This window comes from Ranitomeya variabilis, chromosome 3 (genome assembly GCF_051348905.1).
Source record: "Ranitomeya variabilis isolate aRanVar5 chromosome 3, aRanVar5.hap1, whole genome shotgun sequence".
Classification (NCBI taxonomy): domain Eukaryota; kingdom Metazoa; phylum Chordata; class Amphibia; order Anura; family Dendrobatidae; genus Ranitomeya; species Ranitomeya variabilis.
The window spans coordinates 645,155,607-645,176,438 of NC_135234.1; the positions used below are offsets into that span (position 1 = coordinate 645,155,607).

The 20,832-nt window shown below is 42.8% G+C and overlaps 1 protein-coding gene across 3 annotated transcripts in view; it reads right to left on the reverse strand.

Moving 5' to 3' along the window:
• The window catches only part of MYO1A (myosin IA), a 136,263-nt gene that overhangs the window by 44,377 nt on the left and 71,054 nt on the right, over window positions 1–20,832 (reverse strand). For all 3 annotated transcript variants that reach the window (XM_077297705.1, XM_077297703.1, XM_077297704.1), the window contains exons 14-17: window positions 20,450–20,554; window positions 17,865–17,927; window positions 8,204–8,404; window positions 7,427–7,653 (exon numbers count right to left, since the gene is read on the reverse strand). In XM_077297705.1, the coding sequence (XP_077153820.1) occupies window positions 7,427–7,653; window positions 8,204–8,404; window positions 17,865–17,927; window positions 20,450–20,554 (596 nt within the window). The remainder of the gene's footprint in view (window positions 1–7,426; window positions 7,654–8,203; window positions 8,405–17,864; window positions 17,928–20,449; window positions 20,555–20,832) is intronic.

The following is a 20,832-nucleotide window of genomic DNA, read 5'->3' on the forward strand; positions in this document are numbered from 1 at the left end:
ATACAAGCCACTTTTGTGCAATCTAATACTAAGCAATCTCCCCCTCCATGAGTTGGTAGGTTGGGAGTGGTTGCCTCATCAGTATTTTTCACCTGTATTGCCACCATCTTTAATACATGGGTTTGCTGCATCCTGGGAGTGCATTAGTTCTGAGACCTGGGCAGTTAAGCACTGCAGTCCCTTTGTGCTGTGTTAATTTTTGAATTTTTGGAGGATTTTTAGTCCTCTTTTGTGGTTTTTCTATGAGGTTTAGCGTTATGACTCGCAAATGTGAGGACCCTTGACGGGGTTGCGAGCCAGAATATCAACCAATACCTTATATACAGTGGGGAAAAAAGTATTTAGTCAGCCACCAGGTTATATATACTAGATTCCTTGATAGGGTGTTGACCAGGAACTAGTCTAATTGCCGTGTGTGGAGTCGGAAAGGAATTTTTTTCCCCAATGTGGAGCTTACTCTTTGCCACATGGGTATTTTTTTGTCTTCCTCTGGATCAACATGTTAGGGCATGTTAGGTTAGGCTATGGGATGAACTAGATGGACTTAAAATCTTCCTTCAACCTTAAAAACCATGTTACTGTGTTACTACTATGTTACCAATTGTGCAAGTTCTCCCACTTAAAAAGATGTTTTTAAGTGAGATGAACTTTTATTAATGACCAAATACTTATTTTCCACCATATTTTGCAAAATAAATCTTGCCAAATCAGACAAGGTGATTTTCTGCATTTGTTTTGTCATTTTGACTCTCATAGTTGTGGTCTACCTATGATGTCAATTACAGGCCTCTCTCATCTTTTTTAGTTGGAGAACTTGCACAATTGGTGGCTGACTAAATACTTTTTTCCCCACTGTATTATTTCTATATATATGTTTTTTGCACTTCATTTTTCAGGGTGTAGCCAGGCCCAGCATTTTTGGCCTTGTAAACTAGGGTTTCTGCTCTCATGCGATGCATTTAGATAGACCTGGGCAGGTAAGAACAGCAGTCCCTTTGTTCTATATTCATAACCATGGATACCTAAGGTCCTGCAATGCCTGCACATGAGGAAAGAGACACACCGAATCAGAAAAACTATACTACATTTCTAATTGAAGGTATTCACTAATATTATTATTGTTATTGCACCTACTACATATTGTGATAGGATCTTGCAGATGAGAAAATCCCTTTAACCCCTTAATCCCATATGACGTACTATCCCATCAAGGTGACCTGGGACTTAATTCCCAGTGATGGGATAGTACGTCATATGCGATCGGCCGCGCTCACGGGGGGAGCGTGGCCGATCGCGGCCGGGTGTCAGCTGACTATCACAGCTGACATCCGGCACTATGTGCCAGGAGCGGCACGGACCGCCCCCAGCACACTAACCCCCGGCACACTGCGATCAAACATGATCGCAGTGTACCGGCGGTACAGGGAAGCATCGCGCAGGGAGGGGGCTCCCTGCGTGCTTCCCTGAGACAATCGGTACAAGGTGAAGTACTCACCTTGTACCGAGCGTCTCCTCCCTGCAGTCCCCGGATCCAAAATGGCCACGGGGCTGCATCTGGGTCCTGCAGGGAGTACTTCCGGGTCCACAGCAGGCACTGGTAAGCCTGCACTGCTGTATGTCAGATCGCCGATCTGACAGAGTGCTGTGCAAACTGTCAGATCGACGATCTGTGATGTCCCCCCTGGGGCAAAGTAAAAAAGTTAAAAAAAAAAAAAATTTCCACATGTGTAAAAAAAAAAAAAAAAAAAATTCCTAAATAAAGAAAAAAAATATATATTATTCCCATAAATACATTTCTTTATCTAAAAAAAACCAAACAATAAAAGTACACATATTTAGTATCGCCGCGTCCGTAACGACCCAACCTATAAAACTGTCCCACTAGTTAACCCCTTCAGTAAACACCGTAAGAAAAAAAAAAAACGAGCCAAAAAACAACGCTTTATTATCATACCGCCAAACAAAAAGTGGAATAACGCGATCAAAAAGACGGATATAAATAACAATCATACCGCTGAAAACATCATCTTGTCCCGCAAAAAACGAGCCACCATACAGCATCATAAGCAAAAAAATAAAAACGTTATAGTCCTCAGAATAAAGTGATGCCAAAATAATTATTTTTTCTATAAAATAGCTTTTATCGTATAAAAGCGCCAAAACATAAAAAAATGATATAAATGAGGTATCGCTGTAATCGTACTGACCCGAAGAATAAATCTGCTTTATCAATTTTACCAAACGTGGAACGGTATAAACGCCTCCCCCAAAAGAAATTCATGAATAGCTGGTTTATGGTCATTCTGACTCACAAAAATCGGAATAAAAAGTGATCAAAAACTGTCACGTGTCCGAAAATGTTACCAATAAAAACGTCAACTCGTCCCGCAAAAAACAAGACCTCACATGACTCTGTGGACCAAAATGTGAAAAAATTATAGGTCTCAAAATGTGGAGACACAAAAACTTTTTTGCTATAAAAAGCGTCTTTTAGTGTGTGACAGCTGCCAATCATAAAAATCCGATATAAAAAATGCTATAAAAGTAAATCAAACCCCCCTTCATCACCCCCTTAATTTGGGAAAAATAATAAAATTAAAAAAATGTATTTATTTCCATTAGGGCTAGGGTTAGGGTTGGGGCTAGGGTTAGGGCTAGGGTTAGGGCTAGGGTTAGGGTTAGGGCTAGGGCTATGGCTAGGGTTAGGGTTGGAGCTAAAGTTAGGGTTAGGGTTGGGGCTAAAGTTAGGGTTAGGGTTGGGGCTAAAGTTAGGGTTAGGGTTGTGGCTAAAGTTAGGGTTAGGGTTGCGGCTAAAGTTAGGGTTAGGGTTGGGGCCAAAGTTAGGGTTAGGGTTTGGATTACATTTACGGTTGGGATTAGGGTTGGGATTAGAATTAGGGGTGTGTCAGGGTTAGGGGTGTGGTTAGGGTTACCGTTGGGATTAGGGTTAGGGGTGTGTTTGGATTAGGGTTTCAGGTAGAATTGGGGAGTTTCCACTGTTCAGGCACATCAGGGGCTCTGCAAACGCGACATTGCGTCCGATCTCAATTCCAGCCAATTCTGCGTTGAAAAGTAAAACAGTGCTCCTTCCCTTCCGAGCTCTCCCGTGTGCCCAAACAGGGGCTTACCCCAACATATGGGGTATCAGCGTACTCGGGACAAATCGGACAACAACTTTTGAGGTACAAGTTCAATTGTTATCCTTGGTAAAATAAAAATTTGGGGGGCTAAAAATCATTTTTGTGGGAAAAAAAAAGATTTTTTATTTTCACGGCTCTGCGTTGTAAACTGTAGTGAAACACTTGGGGGTTCAAAGGTCTTATAACACATCTAGATAAGTTCCTTGGGAGGTCTAGTTTCCAATATCAGATTACTTGTGGGGGGTTTCTACTGTTTGGGTACATCAGGGGCTCTGCAAATGCAACATGACGCCTGCAGACCAATCCATCTAAGTCTGCATTCCAAATGGTGCTCCTTCCCTTCCGAGCTCTGCTATGCGCCCAAACAGTGGTTCCCCCCCACATGTTGGGTATCAGCGTACTCAGGACAAATTGGACAACAACTTTTGGGGTCTAATTTATCCTGTTACCCTTGTGAAAATACAAAACTGGGGGCTAAAAAATAATTTTTGTGAAAAAAAAAAGAATTTTTATTTTCACGGCTCTGCGTTATAAACTGTAGTGAAACACTTGGGGGTTCAAAGTTCTCACAACACATCTAGATAAGTTCCTTGGGAGGTCTAGTTTCCAATATGGGGTCACTTGTGGGGGGTTTCTACTGTTTGGGTACATCAGGGGCTCTGCAAATGCAACGTGATGCCTGCAGAGCAATCCATCTAAGTCTGCATTCCAAATGGCGCTCCTTCCTTTCCGAGCTCTGCCATGCGCCCAAACAGTGGTTCCCCCCCACATTTTGGGTATCAGCGTACTCAGGACAAATTGGACAACAACTTTTGGGGTCCAATTTATCCTGTTACCCTTGTGAAAATACAAAACTGGGGGCTAAAAAATCATTTTTGTGAAAAAAAAAAAGAAATTTTATTTTCACGGCTCTGCGTTATAAACTGTAGTGAAACACTTGGGGGTTCAAAGCTCTCAAAACACATCTAGATAAGTTCCTTAGGGGGTCTACTTTCCAAAATGGTGTCACTTGTGGGGGGTTTTAATGTTTAGGCACATCAGGGGATCTCCAAACGCAACATGGCGTCCCATCTTAATTCCAGTCAATTTTGCATTGAAAAGTAAAATGGCGCTCCTTCCCTTCTGAGCTCTGCTATGCGCCCAAACAGTGGTTTACCCCCACATATGGGGTATCGTCGTACTCAGGACAAATTGCACAACAACTTTTGTGGTCTAATTTCTTCTCTTACCCTTGGGAAAATAAAAAATTGGGGGTGAAAAGATAATTTTTGTGCAAAAATACGATTTTTTATTTTTACGGCTCTGCACTATAAACTTCTGTGAAGCACTTGTTGGGTCAAAGTGCTCACCACACATCTAGATAAGTTCCTTAAGGGGTCTACTTTCCAAAATGGTGTCCCTTGTGGGGGATGTCAATGTTTAGGCACATCAGGGGCTCTCCAAACGCAACATGGCGTCCCATCTCAATTCCAGTCAATTTTGCATTGAAAAGTCAAATGGCGCTCCTTCCCTTCCGAGCTCTGCCATGAGCTCAAACAATGGTTTACACCCACATATGGGGTATTAGCATACTGAGGACAAATAGCACAACAATTTTTAGGGTCCAATTTCTTCTCTAGCACAACAATTTTTAGGGTCCAATTTCTTCTCTTACCCTTGGGAAAATAAAAAATTGGGGGCGAAAAGATCATTTTTGTGAAAAAATATGATTTTTTATTTTTACGGCTCTGCATTATAAACTTCTGTGAAGCACTTGGTGGGTCAAAGTGCTCACCACACATCTAGATAAGTTCCTTAGGGGGTCTACTTTCCAAAATGGTGTCACTTGTGGGGGGTTTCAATGTTTAGGCACATCAGGGGCTCTCCAAACGCAACATGGCGTCCCATCTCAATTCCAGTCAATTTTGCATTGAAAAGTCAAATGGCGCTCCTTTCCTTCCGAGCTCTGCCATGCGCCCAAACAGTGGTTTACCCCCACATATGGGGTATCAGCGTACTCAGGACAAATTGTACAACAACTTTTGGGGTCCATTTTCTCCTGTTACTCTTGGTAAAATAAAACAAATTGGAGCTGAAATAAATTTTGTGTGAAAAAAAGTTAAATGTTCATTTTTATTTAAACATTCCAAAAATTCCTGTGAAACACCTGAAGGGTTAATAAACTTCTTGAATGTGGTTTTGAGCACCTTGAGGGGTGCAGTTTTTAGAATGGTGTCACACTTGGGTATTTTCTATCATATAGAGCCCTCAAAATGACTTCAAATGAGATATGGTCCCTAAAAAAAAATGGTGTTGTAAAAATGAGAAATTTCTGGTCAACTTTTAACCCCTATAACTCCCTAACAAAAAAAATGTTGGTTCCAAAATTGTGCTGATGTAAAGTAGACATGTGGGAAATGTTACTTATTAAGTATTTTGCGTTACATATCTCTGTGATTTAAGGGCATAAAAATTAAAATTTGGAAAATTGCAAAATTTTCTAAATTTTCGCCAAATTTCCATTTTTTTCACAAATAAACGCAAGTTATATCAAATAAATTTTACCACTATCATGAAGTACAATATCTCACGAGAAAACAGTGTCAGAATCGCCAAGATCTGTTGAAGCGTTCCAGAGTTATAACCTCATAAAGGGACAGTGGTCAGAATTGTAAAAATTGGCCCAGTCATTAACGTGCAAACCACCCTCGGGGCTTAAGGGGTTAAAGAAAATATTACATCAAAATGTTATATTCTTGAACCCTCTGAATTATGTATGTAATGATGTGTAAATGCATTAAAATACTCAGATTGCTGTCTTCCCCGGATTCCGGCACAGCTCCGGAGCTCTCTTGGCCCTTGGGTTAATGTGTGAAATGGAAGTCACTTTCTCAAAGTAAGTCCATGAAGCCTTGTCCTAAGGCTCTATAGGCTTACAATGATGGAAGTAGCTCAACACAACGGTCCCTGGGTGATCCAGGAAAGAAGAGGAGTGTCCTTGAGCGGCGCTAGAAACTGGAAGAGATAGCAATAAGTATGTATATTAATGCACTTACTCATAATCATATATACATATTTAGGAGGAATTCCAAACTACAAATTTTGATGGGACATTTTTAACAAGTGGGTGTTACCCAGAATGTTCCTCTATAAAGTATAGCACTGTCCATTCAGTGCTCACAGTGTCAGACTGTATAGGAACACACCCTATTGTCAAGGTGAGTGGCAACTCCCAGCTGTCAATTTATTCATAGATCAGGAGAATTAACATAGGAACAACAATGGAGGAAAACAGTAGAAGAACAATAACATTTATATTGCGCTTTTATCACTATGGACTGAAAATACAAGTTTTTAATAAGAGTCAGTTGCGCTAACATGTCCTCTATAAGTGTAGAATTTGGCCAGTAAAGTGAGCCGCAGGGTTGTCTTGTTTCTAAGGGCAAATTATTTTTTAAAAAAGTGTCATCATAATATTATAAGAGTGGTCCAAAATACAAAGTAATTTTCATCCTAAATCCCTATTAATTACCATAATCTGAACCATTTTATAATATACTTTAATTAAAAATTCCCTCTCCTTCTCTATCTCCACTATCTAACTGCTTAATTTTTTTCTTATGACTTCTTTTTATATGACTCTTTGTGTGAGACCCCTCAGTGCACGCTGGGATACTCAAACAAAGCGTCATCAGAGCAGGGGGCAGTGGCTGCGGTCACTGTCGCAGCCTCTGCTCCATCACTGAAACGAAGCATCATCAGTGACCTTCCTTTCAGGGATTTGACTAGTCCCTGTGTGATGTGCAATGTGCGAAGTGCACAATGACAGTGCATTCTGTCACCGGCTCAGATCAGCAGTAACGAGCCGGCGACAGAGCAGAGATGCACCTTGTAAGATGAATACCCAGCTTGCAGAGACCAGTGCATATATTAATCTGATTTTAATTATCAAAAAGTAATATATATATATATATATATATATATATATATATATATATATATATATATTTATATATTACTTTTACAAATATTTCAGTGTGTGCAAAACTACAATGCAAGTGACAAATAATATACATTTACAAGTCAATGATACATCTTTTTAGTATGCACAACATCTGTTGTTCTGTTTTTGGGGGGCTGTATATAGTGGTCAGTATAGCCTTTGCTTAAAAACTGGCAAAACAGTTTAGCTTACACAAAGGAGATTATTGCACTGCTCTAGGCTGCACAGTTATGTTCTCAAACTATGATAATTGAACGAAACATGGGGAAACCAGATTAACCACCGATCATGGGTAGTACGTTACCTGATGTAATTGGGGTTCTTGGCGTATAGGTTCTTCATAAGCGTTGACACCGAGCCTTTGAACTGGAAGCCAACAGTGGGTGGACGTTTTAGAGAAGAACACTTCGGGTCTCCCTCTGGGAAAAGAGACTTCAGCAGTTCATGCTTTGCCTTCCACATAGCCTGGGAGAGGTCTCTGAATAGGAGGTCATTGTTCTTGTCTAAAAATCCATCTATGATGTATGTGACCTGTGCAAAACACAAGTATTTTAGGAAGATAACATAGCCTTTCGCTAACTATTTTAGCCCATCCACATCCAAAGAACTGCTTAGGACATGACATGAAAGAGTAATTCTCCACCCTTTAATATTATATTATAAAGATAAGAACTTAATCAGGACTTAAAGAGCAATGACACATTTTTATTTCATAAATTAATAATAGTACAGATGAAAAAAAACAAAAAAACTTTGTAATATATTTTATCAGAGAAATTTGCTTCTTTCTCCTCCAGGACTGATCATTCTCAAAATTCTCAATATCCAGGTAAAATCCATAGACAGGTTTTTAAACTACTGAGATAAAATCTTATCAGTAGCAACTGCCATCATCTACATAGCAGGCATTGGGGATGAGCTAGAAGCAGAGCTTCATACGCACCCCTAGACTTGTAATGGTGCAAATCAGCATGAGAAAATAATCTCAGATGTGAGCTGCCCCAACTGAGTAACATTGGGGCGAGTCCGATTTCATCGCAAGTGTGAGTGAGCCCTTAGGCTAACAGTACATGTATCTTACCTGACCGGCGTAGTGCTCTATTCGGAAAGCATTATGAAGTAAGGTTTTATCCGTGATTAGTTTTTCATTCTGGGTCGTCTTACTCTTGAAGTGCTTATGGTTTTTGAACTTTGCCCCAAGCTTGGAAAGGAAGGTGTCATCAGAGACATTTCCTGGGCGCAGGCACTCTTCATCCAGGACTGCAAGTATTCCATTTGTACCCTGCCAGAAAAGGATATCAGGGGATAATCTAGAACTATTAGCACTTGGCACATTTGTGTTTTTTGATATTACATGAGAACATATGGGCAGTGTCGGACTGGGGTGCTAAGGTGACTTTTGAGGGGGGCCCACTTTTCACCTGCATACCAATATTACACTACCCCATTCACAAATTTACTTATATCTCTATATAATAATAAACTGGGTAGTTTAGTTAATGAATGATGTGATGCTGCCTTTTTCTGTACAGAGTGAATTAAGTGAATTATGCCAAGTACTGCCCATACAGAGGGATTGGGGGCTCAGATCTGCTTTGGAGCCCACCGGGGGATTTCCCTGTTACCCTGTGGGCCAGTCCGAGCCTACATATGGGATAGGGTAAGTGTAAGCCACCTTTCTAGACTAGCCTGTGAGTGTAAATACTGAATGGAAGGGAACATTCAATATATCAATAGAGTTTTTCTCTTGGGACTGAGATAGTGAAATGCAGATAAGCCAGAGTTGTCATTAGTACTGGGCAAACCAAGGCATGTACGGGGCCCGCTGCTCCTTCAGGACTCATGTTCTGCCCTTCCTAATGAAGGACAGGGGTTTGTCCAAGCATTAAAGTTTCACTGCTATAGTTTTGGTTTTGCTGTGTTATAGCACCACCCAGTGGTGGATAAATTTATTACCTGTGTTTTTCTTAGTAATCATTAGAGTGTTGCATTCTGGGTCGCACCAAAGCATCATGGGATAGGGGAATCCCCCATTTTTCTCTCTGTGTATTTTCCTGTACACTCGTGTTAATCTGCTGTGTTGGAACTACTTCACTTACTTGCCACCCTGGTTAGTTTATCCGGTAAGATTGCTATCCCTGTTCTTGCAATATAGTGTTCTATAGAATGTGATTACTGTATAGCAACTAGTACCTGGGAAATCTATTATCTGTCAGTTACTGTATGTAGTTGCATGTAGAAGTTGCATCATCCTGTATGCTTTCCCTGCTAGTTATAAGTATCAGTTGTGCTGTTATTTGCCCAATACTTACCCAAATCATTTGTATTGTTATAGTTTTACCGCATTTCAATACCTGTTACCAATAAACAAGTTAGACTACAGAAAACAGTCTGCTTATTTCGGAAGACAGAAGTGGTTTATGCTGTATGTTGGATCACACACCGTATCAACGTGTATGAAGACAGAACAGTAAAACAGAGGCTAAATACCAGCGGAGGCCAGTAAAATGGAGGCTAAATACCAGCGGAGGCCAGGAAGGAGGCTAGACGCCAGTGATAGCATATACCACTTACGCAGCAACTTGTACCACACCGCACTGCCTGCAGATACCGCAGCGGCCGCCATACAGTCACAAGTACTGAGAGTGCAGCCCACCAAGCACCACACGTCTCAGTCCACGCTGAAGTCACCCCTACCCGCTCTGAGACGTCCTACAGCCTGCAAACGGACATAAAATGTCTGCAAGTCAAACATCTTCACTCAGGACGAGGTCCCAAACAAGCCGCTCTAGCAAGTCTTCCTCGAAAAGGTCTGTCACCCTCGCCCGAGCGGAAGCTGAGGCGGCGAAAGTAAGATCCTCCTTCGCCGCACAAGAGATGCAGTTAAAGTTAAGACAAGCAGACCAAGAAGTAGAAAGCGCTCGCCTGCAAGCAGAAAGAGCCCGCCAAGAAGCAGAAAGAGCCCGCCTGCAAGCAGAGCAAGAAGCAGAAAGAGCCCGCCTGCAAGCAGAGCAAGAAGCAGAAAGAGCCCGCCTGCAAGCGACCTTAGAAAGGCTTTCCGCTGAAAAAGAAGCAGCAGCCGCAATAGCCAAAGCTGAGTTCTTAGAAGCCGTGGAGTTTCCTGAATCTGAGCGTGACAGTGACGTACGTGGACCAGACCTTGATCGTCAGGACCCTGCTCAACGCGTCTCAGAATATGTCCGCCAACATCCCAAAATAGAAGACAACTCTGATCCGTTACACCAACCAGCCTATACAGATTACCAGAGATCTTTCCTCCAAACACCGTACTGGAAGCAGGAAGGTATACTGCGAAACGACATTGACCACCACTACCGTCTTACGGAACAGAAGGTACGGCCTCTGCCCAGACTGACAGGGACACCCTTCGCCACTGAACGGGCTTATACAGACTTTCCTAAGCCAGAAGCTCCTACCAGGTATGAGGATGCACCACATACACCGCATGACAACAGCACACCAGCTCACGTTGGCACTGACTCAGCCACTATGAACTTTGCAAGGTTCTTTACCCGCCGGGAGCTGGTGACCAAGGGACTTGTAAAGTTCACTGATCGAGCTGAAAGCTACAGAGCATGGCGAGCCTCTTTCCAGAATGTCACCAGAGACTTGCATCTTTCCAGTAGTGAAGAGTTAGATCTACTGGTTAAGTGGCTTGGGAGCGAGTCAGCTGAACACACCAAAAGAATCAGGAACATTAACATAAAGTACCCACACACAGGACTTCGTATGGTGTGGGAGAGACTCGAAGAATGTTATGGGTCAATAGAAGCTATAGAAAATGCTTTGTATAAAAGAATTGATGATTTCCCCAAGATAGCAAATAAGGGTTATCAAAAGCTCAGGGAACTGAGCGACTTGTTAATGGAGGTACATGCTGCTCAGGCAGAAGGTGATCTACCAGGGTTGGCATTCCTGGACACTGCCAGAGGTGTCAACCCGATTGTCCAAAAGCTCCCTTACAACTTACAAGAAAAGTGGGTCAGTCACGGGTCCCGTTACAAACAGGCTCATAAGGTACCATTTCCTCCTTTCAGGGTGTTTGTAGACTTTGTTGCTCAGCAGGCTAAAGTTAGAAATGACCCTAGTTTCGATTTCATTATGTCATGTACCACTGCCTCTGGTGTAAAACCCAGTAAAACACCAGTGGCAGTCCACAAAACTAATGTTACCTCCACAGGTTTTCCTTACAGGGCAAGTAAGTCTTCTCCAGAAGAGGACAAACCGCAGGACCTCAGCAAACACTGCCCCCTACACAAGAAACCTCATCCTCCACTAAAATGTAGAGCCTTCAGGGAGAAGTCTCTAGAAGACCGTAAGAGTTTCCTAAAGGAAAACAAGATATGCTTCAGATGCTGCGCGACAACCTCACACTTCGCCAAGAACTGTGAAACCAGTGTGAAATGCACAGAATGTAGTAGTGTGGAGCACAACACGGCCTTGCATCCTGGACCACCTTCAGGGGTATCATCGCGAGTAGAAGAGTCTGCCGAAAAACAGATGGACACTGACATGGACACCCCAGTGGTCACCTCTCAGTGCACAAAGATCTGCAAGGAACTCGTAGCAGGAAGATCCTGCTCAAAGATCTGTCTTGTCAGAGTATTCCCAGCGAGCCAACGGGATAAGGCAACCAAGGTATATGCAATCTTGGACGATCAGAGCAACAGGTCTCTAGCTAAGTCCTTTCTCTTCGACACCTTCAACATTGCTGGTCCCGGCTCTCCGTACTCCTTGAAGACATGTGCAGGTACTGTCGAGACGGCGGGGAGGAGAGCAACTGGATTCAAAGTAGAGTCTATGGACGGTCAAACCTGCTTATCCTTGCCATCAATACTGGAGTGCAACCAGATTCCCGACAACAGGTCTGAGATACCTACACCAGAGGTAGCAGCTTATCACACCCACTTGAGATGTATAGCTCACCTGATACCAGAGCTTTACCAAGGAGCTCCTATCGTCTTACTTCTCGGAAGAGACATACTACGGGTCCACAAGGCTAGAGGACAGATCAACGGCCCACAAAACGCCCCATACGCTCAGAGACTTGACCTAGGATGGGTCATTGTGGGAGATGTCTGTTTGGGTGGAGCACACAGGCCGACATCAGTCAACAGCATGCTCACCAATACCCTCGAGAATGGACGCCCGTCTCTCTTCCAGCCATGCGAGAGCAGTTTCCTGATTAAAGAATTGCCACACCACACCCCTCCACCTTGTCCATTAGCTGATCCTTCCTGTGAAGACCATGCATGCGACGGTGAGCAAAATCATATAGGGTGCACAGTTTTCCACAGGACAAGAGAAGACAACCAGGTAGCAACGTCCATAGAGGACAGACTGTTCTTGGACATCATGGAGCGAGAGATAGTAAGAGACGAATCAAAGAGTTGGGTCGCACCTTTACCATTCAAACCACGGAGGCAACGCTTACCCAACAACAGAGAACTTGTCTACAGTCGATTTGTCTCCCTTACACGCAAACTGCAGAAGGCACCAGAAACAAAACAACACTTCTTTACCTTCATGGAGAGAATATTCCAGAGTGGCCACGCGGAAATTGCACCTGTACTTCAAGATTCCGAGGAATGTTGGTACTTACCTATTTTCGGCGTGTATCATCCGAAGAAACCAGGTCAGATAAGAGTGGTATTTGACTCAAGTGCCAGATACGAAGGTGTTTCTTTAAATGACGTCTTCCTGTCCTGTCCAGACCTCAACAACAGACTTCTGGGAGTACTTCTTCGTTTCCGCAAAGATGCAGTAGCATTTATGGCCGACATACAACAGATGTTTCACTGCTTCCTTGTTAAAGAAGAACACAGAAACTACTTGAGGTTCTTCTGGTACCGTGATAATGACCCCTACAAGGACATCGTGGAATATCGTATGAAGGTACACATCTTCGGGAACAGCCCTTCCCCTGCTGTCGCTATCTATGGCCTTAGACATTCAGCCAGAGAGGGTGAAGCGAAGTATGGATCGGATGTAAGATCTTTTGTGGAAAAGGATTTCTATGTAGATGATTGCCTGAAATCCACACCCACAGTCCATGCAATGACTCAAATATGTCAGTAAAGTGCAAGCTTAATAGCAACTATACCAGCACCCCATGATGGCGTGAGATCTGAAAAACAGCAAATAATAAACACGATCCTACATATTACAATGTGTCCGGCTGGACAAAATGCTGTAGACAGACATGAATAACATACCCACCAGAGGGGAAAGGACCGGTGACCTAAAGCACAAGGGCAAAAAATGACCCGTGAATACCAATAGTGGGCAAAAGTACATGCAAGGGCATGTGTACCCTGGGAGAGGTGAGTGCGGGCAGCAGTCACCCAACGCGTGTCGCCACGCTGTGATGGCTTCGTCAGGGGTCCTTTACTGACATATTTGAGTCATTGCATGGACCGGGGGGACTGGTTATGTTTAGCCATTTGACCATTTCCCAGGGCAGGTTGTTCACCATATTGGGCATGTGTATTTAACCCTCTTGTTGGGGGTGCAGTGCTGTGGCCTTATTATAGGCTTTTTGTTTGCTTAGGGATATGTTACATCCCGTTGTTTTTAATGTTTTTAAGTGTTCTGTCTTTTGCATAAATGTGTAATAAAGTTGTTATCTTATATCTTATATCTTCATGGTGGTGACTCCCATTTTTTCATCCAATTTGAGGTTGCACAAAATTGCTTCCAACAGCCAGAAACTAATGGCAGCCTTTCCCTCTCAAGATTACTCAACCGATTTAAAAGACTTGGATTTAAGCACGGACTCCCTTCCCATGCAGCGGAGCCTGGGTTTACTCTGGGATTTGAAAAAGGATGCATTCACCTTCCAGATCAGCGAAGAAGAGAAACCCTTCACGCGTAGAGGCGTCCTGTCCATTGTGAACAGCTTGTACGATCCTCTGGGATTTGTAACCCCTGTGACTATCCAAGGTAAAATGATGTTGAAAGACTTCACCCGAGAGACGTCCGATTGGGATGATCCGCTTCCCAGCGAAAAAAGAGACTTGTGGGAAAGATGGAAGAACTCTTTAGAAGCCTTGTCAAGTCTCTACGTGGCACGACCATATGCTTCTGTGCCATCAACAGAAATCAAGATGCAAAGGCTTTGTATCTTCTGCGATGCCTCAATCAAAGCAATTGCGGCAGTGGCTTATTTGAAAACAACTGACATCAATGAACAATGCCACGTAAGGCTTGTTATGAGCCGGACAAAACTGGCCCCACTCCGTGAACACACAGTACCCAGACTGGAACTCTGTGCAGCTGTGCTAGCAGTAGAGTTAGCTGAGCTTATCTCGACAGAAATGGACCTGGAAATCAAAGAAGTCGAGTTCTACACTGACAGCAAGGTAGTGCTGGGGTACATTTGCAATGAAACTCGTCACTTCTATGTCTATGTCAGCAATCGGGTGCTAAGGATCAGGAGACCCACCGAACCTAAACAGTGGCACTATGTGTCCACAAACCACAATCCTGCGGACCACGCAACCAGATCCGTTGAAGCAAGTCACCTTAAGGACACGACCTGGTTTACTGGCCCTACATTCTTATACCGTTCGACGCCATACATGGACGAGTCAAACATCTTTGAACTGGTAGATCCAGAGGCAGATGAGGAAATCCGCCCTCAGGTATCCATTCTACGTATGGTGACTAAAGACAATCACCTCAAATCCCACCATTTCAATAAGTTCTCAACTTGGAACTCGCTTGTTCGTGCCCTCGTTTGTTTGATTCATGTGGCTCGGTCCTATAAGTCAACGTCACCCGCCCTTCAGAAACCTTGCAAGGGTTGGCATCACTGCAAGCTTGCCTTTACCGTTCCAAACATGGAAAATGCCAAGAACGTTATAATTCGCACCATACAACGTGAGTGTTATGCCAAAGAATTAGATAACCTCAATAAAGGCCAACCTGTTTCTAGAGATAGTGTCTTGAAGAAGCTTGATCCAATCATTGACCAGGATGGGCTGTTAAGAATTGGAGGTCGTCTTCAAGAAGCTGAAGTGGAATTTGCGGAGAAACACCCTATAATAATTCCTGGACATCATCATGTCACGACCCTGCTTGTGCAACACCACCACGTCTTGGTGAAACATCAGGGCCGACTGTTTACCGAAGGAAATCTACGAACTGCTGGACTATGGATAGTCGGAGCAAAGCGATGCGTGAGTAAACTCATTTACAATTGCGTGATTTGTCGCAAACTCCGTGGCGGGACTCAAAAGCCGAAGATGGCCAATCTCCCACCAGACAGACTTAGTACAGAACCTCCTTTTACCAACGTCGGACTGGACGTATTCGGGCCATGTTCTGTGGTTGCACGGAACACTAGAAGAGTCCAGACCAATGCCAAACGCTGGGCGGTTATGTTCACCTGTATGTCCATCAGAGCAGTCCACATCGAAGTAATTGAGTCCATGGACACTTCAGGGTTTATAAATGCACTCCGACGCTTCATCGCCATCAGAGGTCCCGTGAAGCACATTCGCTCCGATAGAGGTACCAACTTCGTAGGAGCAGTGAAAGAACTTCAAATTCCTTCCAACCTAGACACCACCAGTGTGGAAAGATACCTGAGTGAGCAGGGGTGTACCTGGACTTTCAATCTGCCACACTCTTCTCACATGGGAGGTGCTTGGGAGAGGATGATAGGAATGGCACGCAGAATCCTTGATTCCATTCTCTTGCAAGCAGGTAACGCAAGACTCACACATGAAAGTTTGACCACATTCCTGGCAGAAGTTTCGGCCATCATTAATGCCAGACCATTGACTTCGCTTTCTAGTGACTCTGAGGATCCGACCATTCTCACTCCTGCCATGTTACTTACTCAGAAAGCCAGCGTTCTCAGCGCTCCACCTGGAGAATTTAGCAACAAGGACCTTTACAGACGGCAATGGAGACAAGTCCAAAGTCTCTCCAATACCTTTTGGGACAGATGGAGGAAGCAGTACCTCTCCACCTTACAACCAAGGAAGAAGTGGCAGACCGACAGACCAAACATCAAAACTGGTGATGTCGTTCTCATGAAAGACAGCCAGTCTCACCGTAATGAGTGGCCACTAGGCCTCATCACTAAAGTATTCCCAAGCAAAGATGGGAAGGTCCGTAAGGTCGAGGTCAAAGTAGGCAAGTCCGGGGAAAGTAAACTATTCCTCAGACCGGTGGCGGAACTTGTCTTACTGTTTTCGCCAAAGGAACCTGTAGGTGGCATCGGTTGATGCCAAGCGGGGAGTGTTCTGCCCTTCCTAATGAAGGACAGGGGTTCGTCCAAGCATTAAAGTTTCACTGCTATAGTTTTGGTTTTGCTGTGTTATAGCACCACCCAGTGGTGGATAAATTTATTACCTGTGTTTTTCTTAGTAATCATTAGAGTGTTGCATTCTGGGTCGCACCAAAGCATCATGGGATAGGGGAATCCCCCATTTTTCTCTCTGTGTATTTTCCTGTACACTCGTGTTAATCTGCTGTGTTGGAACTACTTCACTTACTTGCCACCCTGGTTAGTTTATCCGGTAAGATTGCTATCCCTGTTCTTGCAATATAGTGTTCTATAGAATGTGATTACTGTATAGCAACTAGTACCTGGGAAATCTATTATCTGTCAGTTACTGTATGTAGTTGCATGTAGAAGTTGCATCATCCTGTATGCTTTCCCTGCTAGTTATAAGTATCAGTTGTGCTGTTATTTGCCCAATACTTACCCAAATCATTTGTATTGTTATAGTTTTACCGCATTTCAATACCTGTTACCAATAAACAAGTTAGACTACAGAAAACAGTCTTCTTATTTCAGAAGACAGAAGTGGTTTATGCTGTATGTTGGATCACACACCGTATCAACGTGTATGAAGACAGAACAGCTCACTTGACTCAGATTTCCATTGATGATATCCGTCATCTATGTACAGCGATAGTGCACATATAGCAACCATGCCAGCTGTGTTATACAGCCGGCACCCAAGTCTAACTGCTAGTATTGGAACCAATTCTGATCTCAGAAGTTTAACTCAATAGATGCCAATTACAAAGCACCTGTCAACTTTTATTACTGCCGCTCCCCAGAGTATTCTGTCTTTCTTTTTTTTACATCCATCATATAGTTCCAGAGACATTGGCCTCTTTATTACATTGCTGATTATTATGGTCTTTACCAATAGGACGTTACTAACAGGATTATCTGAAGGAGGGCGTCTATAAAAATTAAAAATCAATATAAAATTCATGTCACCCCCCATTTCCTGTAGCATAAGTCAAATCTTATAAAAAAAACACTACATATTTGGTATTGCCACATGTGCTATTGTGCAGGCTTGTAAAATATCAGAATTTTTATCCCATACGGTGAGTGCTGAAAGAAACAGAAAAAATAAAATGGTACTATTGCTGCTATGCCGTGACTTTGTCTCCCAAAAAGATGGAATTAAAAAAGAGATCAGAAAGATGTATGGATCCCAAAAAGATAATGATAAAACTCTTAGCTCCTACCACAAAAAAAATCATTTCCTCACACAGTGCTATTGGCCAAAAATTAAAAAACATTTTTGTTCTTGGAAAACAAGGAAAAAAGTCCAGTGAAGAGAGGTTCACTGGCACACGAAGGCCGAATAATCGAATAATTCTGGAGCTGGCTCTGAGATAACCCTATACAATATATAGGGGACAACATCTAAGAATCTACATTTTAGGCCCCACATGCTACTTACATCCTCTATCAGATTGCAGATAACCTCATTGTCAAAAAAGTCGACTCGGGTCCATTGAATTCCCTTAAATAAAAATAACAATATTAGACATTAAACCCGGCACATGATATAGTACAATACAGTGCACCTGTCTGTACTCTAAAGTGGGAAAAAATTACCCTTCTAAGGCCACATTCTCACCTTCAGTATTTGGTGAGTTTTTTACCTCAGTATTTGTAAGTCAAAACCAGGAGTGGATGATAACTACAGAAGTGGTGACGAGTTTCTATTATACTTTTCCTCTGATTGTTCCTCTCCTGATTTTGGCTTACACATACTGAGGTAAAATACTGACCAAATACTGAAGGTGGGAATGTGGTTCGGGAGTGGAGCGTACGGCTCCATGTAATAATAAATAATAATAATAATAATAATTTTATTTATATAGCGCCAACATATTCCGCAGCGCTTTACAAATTATAGAGGTGACTTGTACAGACAATAGACATTACAGCATAACAGAAATCACAGTTCAAAATAGATACCAGTAGGAATGAGGGCCCTGCTGCTCGCAAGCTTACAAACTATGAGGAAAAGGGGAGACACGAGAGGTGGATGGTGACAATTGCTTTAGTTATTTGGACCAGCCATAGTGTAAGGCTCGGGTGTTCATGTAAAGCTGCATGAACCAGTTAACTGCCTAAGTATGTAGCAGTACAGACACAGAGGCTATTAACTGCATAAAGTGTATGAGAACATGATGCGAGGAACCTGATTATGGGTTTTTCTGTTTTGTTTTGTTTTTTTATGATAGGCCACACAGGGATCGTTAGGTTAATGCATTGAGGCGGTAGGCCAGTCTGAACAAATGAGTTTTTAGGGCACGCTTAAAACTGTGGGGATTGGGGATTAATCGTATTAACCTAGGTAGTGCATTCCAAAGAATCGGCGCAGCACGTGTAAAGTCTTGGAGACGGGAGTGGGAGGTTCTGATTATTGAGGATGCTAACCTGAGGTCATTAGCGGAGCGGAGGGCACGGGTAGGGTGGTAGACTGAGACCAGAGAGGAGATGTAGGGTGGTGCTGAGCCATGGAGTGCTTTGTGGATGAGGGTAGTAGTTTTGTACTGGATTCTGGAGTGGATGGGTAGCCAGTGTAATGACTGGCACAAGGTAGAGGCATCGGTGTAACGGTTGGTGAGGAATATGATCCTGGCAGCAGCATTCAGGACAGATTGGAGCGGGGAGAGTTTGGTAAGAGGGAGGCCAATTAGTAGAGAGTTACAATAGTCCAGACGGGAATGAATAAGTGAAACAGTAAGAGTTTTTGCAGAGTCGAAAGTAAGAAAAGGGCGAATTCTAGAAATGTTTTTGAGATGCAGATAGGAAGAGCGAGCCAGTGATCGGATGTGGGGGGTGAATGAAAGCTCGGAATCAAGGATGACCCCAAGGCAGCGGACATGTTGCTTTGGAGTAATGGTGGATTGATTGGAATGTATTGCTATGCGGCCGCACACTCCACTCCGGAGTGCCGGCGGCAGTGCCGGGTATTCACTCGGACGTATTTCTCGCATGTGTGATCCCGGCCTAATGATGATTTCCTCTTCTGAAGAACCCCCTCCCCATCCAAACACTGCATACCCTATTGCAAACCATCACATTTGTGACCGACTGTGTGAACTTAATTTTTCCATATGGTCACAAGGTTGGAATTCTTTCCTCCAGCTGGGCATTCTAATCTTTGAGTGCACATAGCCAATCTTTCATTTGTTTACACTCGCTCTATCTTTTTCTATGTCACTCATGTCTGTGATCCTTTTCGCTGTTTTTAATTAATTATTCTGTTTATTATTTATCTGATCAATAAAGATATATAGATTTATATTTGTGGCTGACGTGTTTCTTCTCCTTTTGATAAGGGTAAAGTGGTGGCAAAGTGTATGAAAATCTTTTGTGGCAAAGGATTTACAAAAGTCGCTGGTATCTTATCATACTATAGTTTGATTTTCCTACCGAAATTGTGGTAACCCACAGAAAAATTGATGTTTCAAAAGACCAATGAAATAAAATATTGTTAGTTTTCAAAGCTAATATTGGGCCTATATGACTTCTTATTTTCAGTATAATGGTGCTTTCACACTGCATTCTGGCACCCCATTTTGTTGGTCATGTCGGGCTTACGGCCGCACCCCCTGCGAATCAGGATTCACGTATGTGCCAAAGGGACCATAGACTATAATTGTGCTGGCAGAGCGAAAGTGTGCATCAAAGTCGTCCATCATTTTCAGGCGTATATGCTTACTGGAGGAGGACAATACATTCAATGTCGAATCAAAATCGGCAATGCAAGCCTATGACATCTATGTGCAGTCAAACTTTCACTGAGTATCAGAAAGGATAAGGTGGAGAATTTTTTTTTTCTCCATGTATGAGAAAAACACTCTGATCAGTCTGATTTAAACAATCGGTCTGTTTTTCTCGTATGTGAGAAAAACAGACATCTGGATTTCCGTCCATCTACAGACATGCTCCTACAATAAGAACCACAAGTTTATCATCAGCAAAGGAGTAAAATGAAGATCGTGAGCAGAAAGTCAAACATTTTACCTCTCTGGCGTATTCTTCCTGCTCTTCTTTCAGAGTCATGTGAATGAAGATCTGCTGCAGTTTTTCATTACAGTAATTAATAATAAATTGCTCAAAGCTGTTTTCCTGTTGAAAATAAGAATAAATAATATTAATTACAGCTAAAGAATCATTTTTGCTGTAAACACATTTATAAATAATGACAAAAAGATTTATCTTAAAGGGAACCTCATCCCCCAACTATTTATATGCACAAGTCTAGCAATACCTTTATATGGCCAGACCATTCTTCCATTACTGAGAAATCAGCTTTTGAATTGATATACAAATGAGGTTGAAAGACTATGCTAGAAATATTAGCTCAGCTGATCAGCACCCCTGCAAAGTGTCCCCTTCCTCCTCCT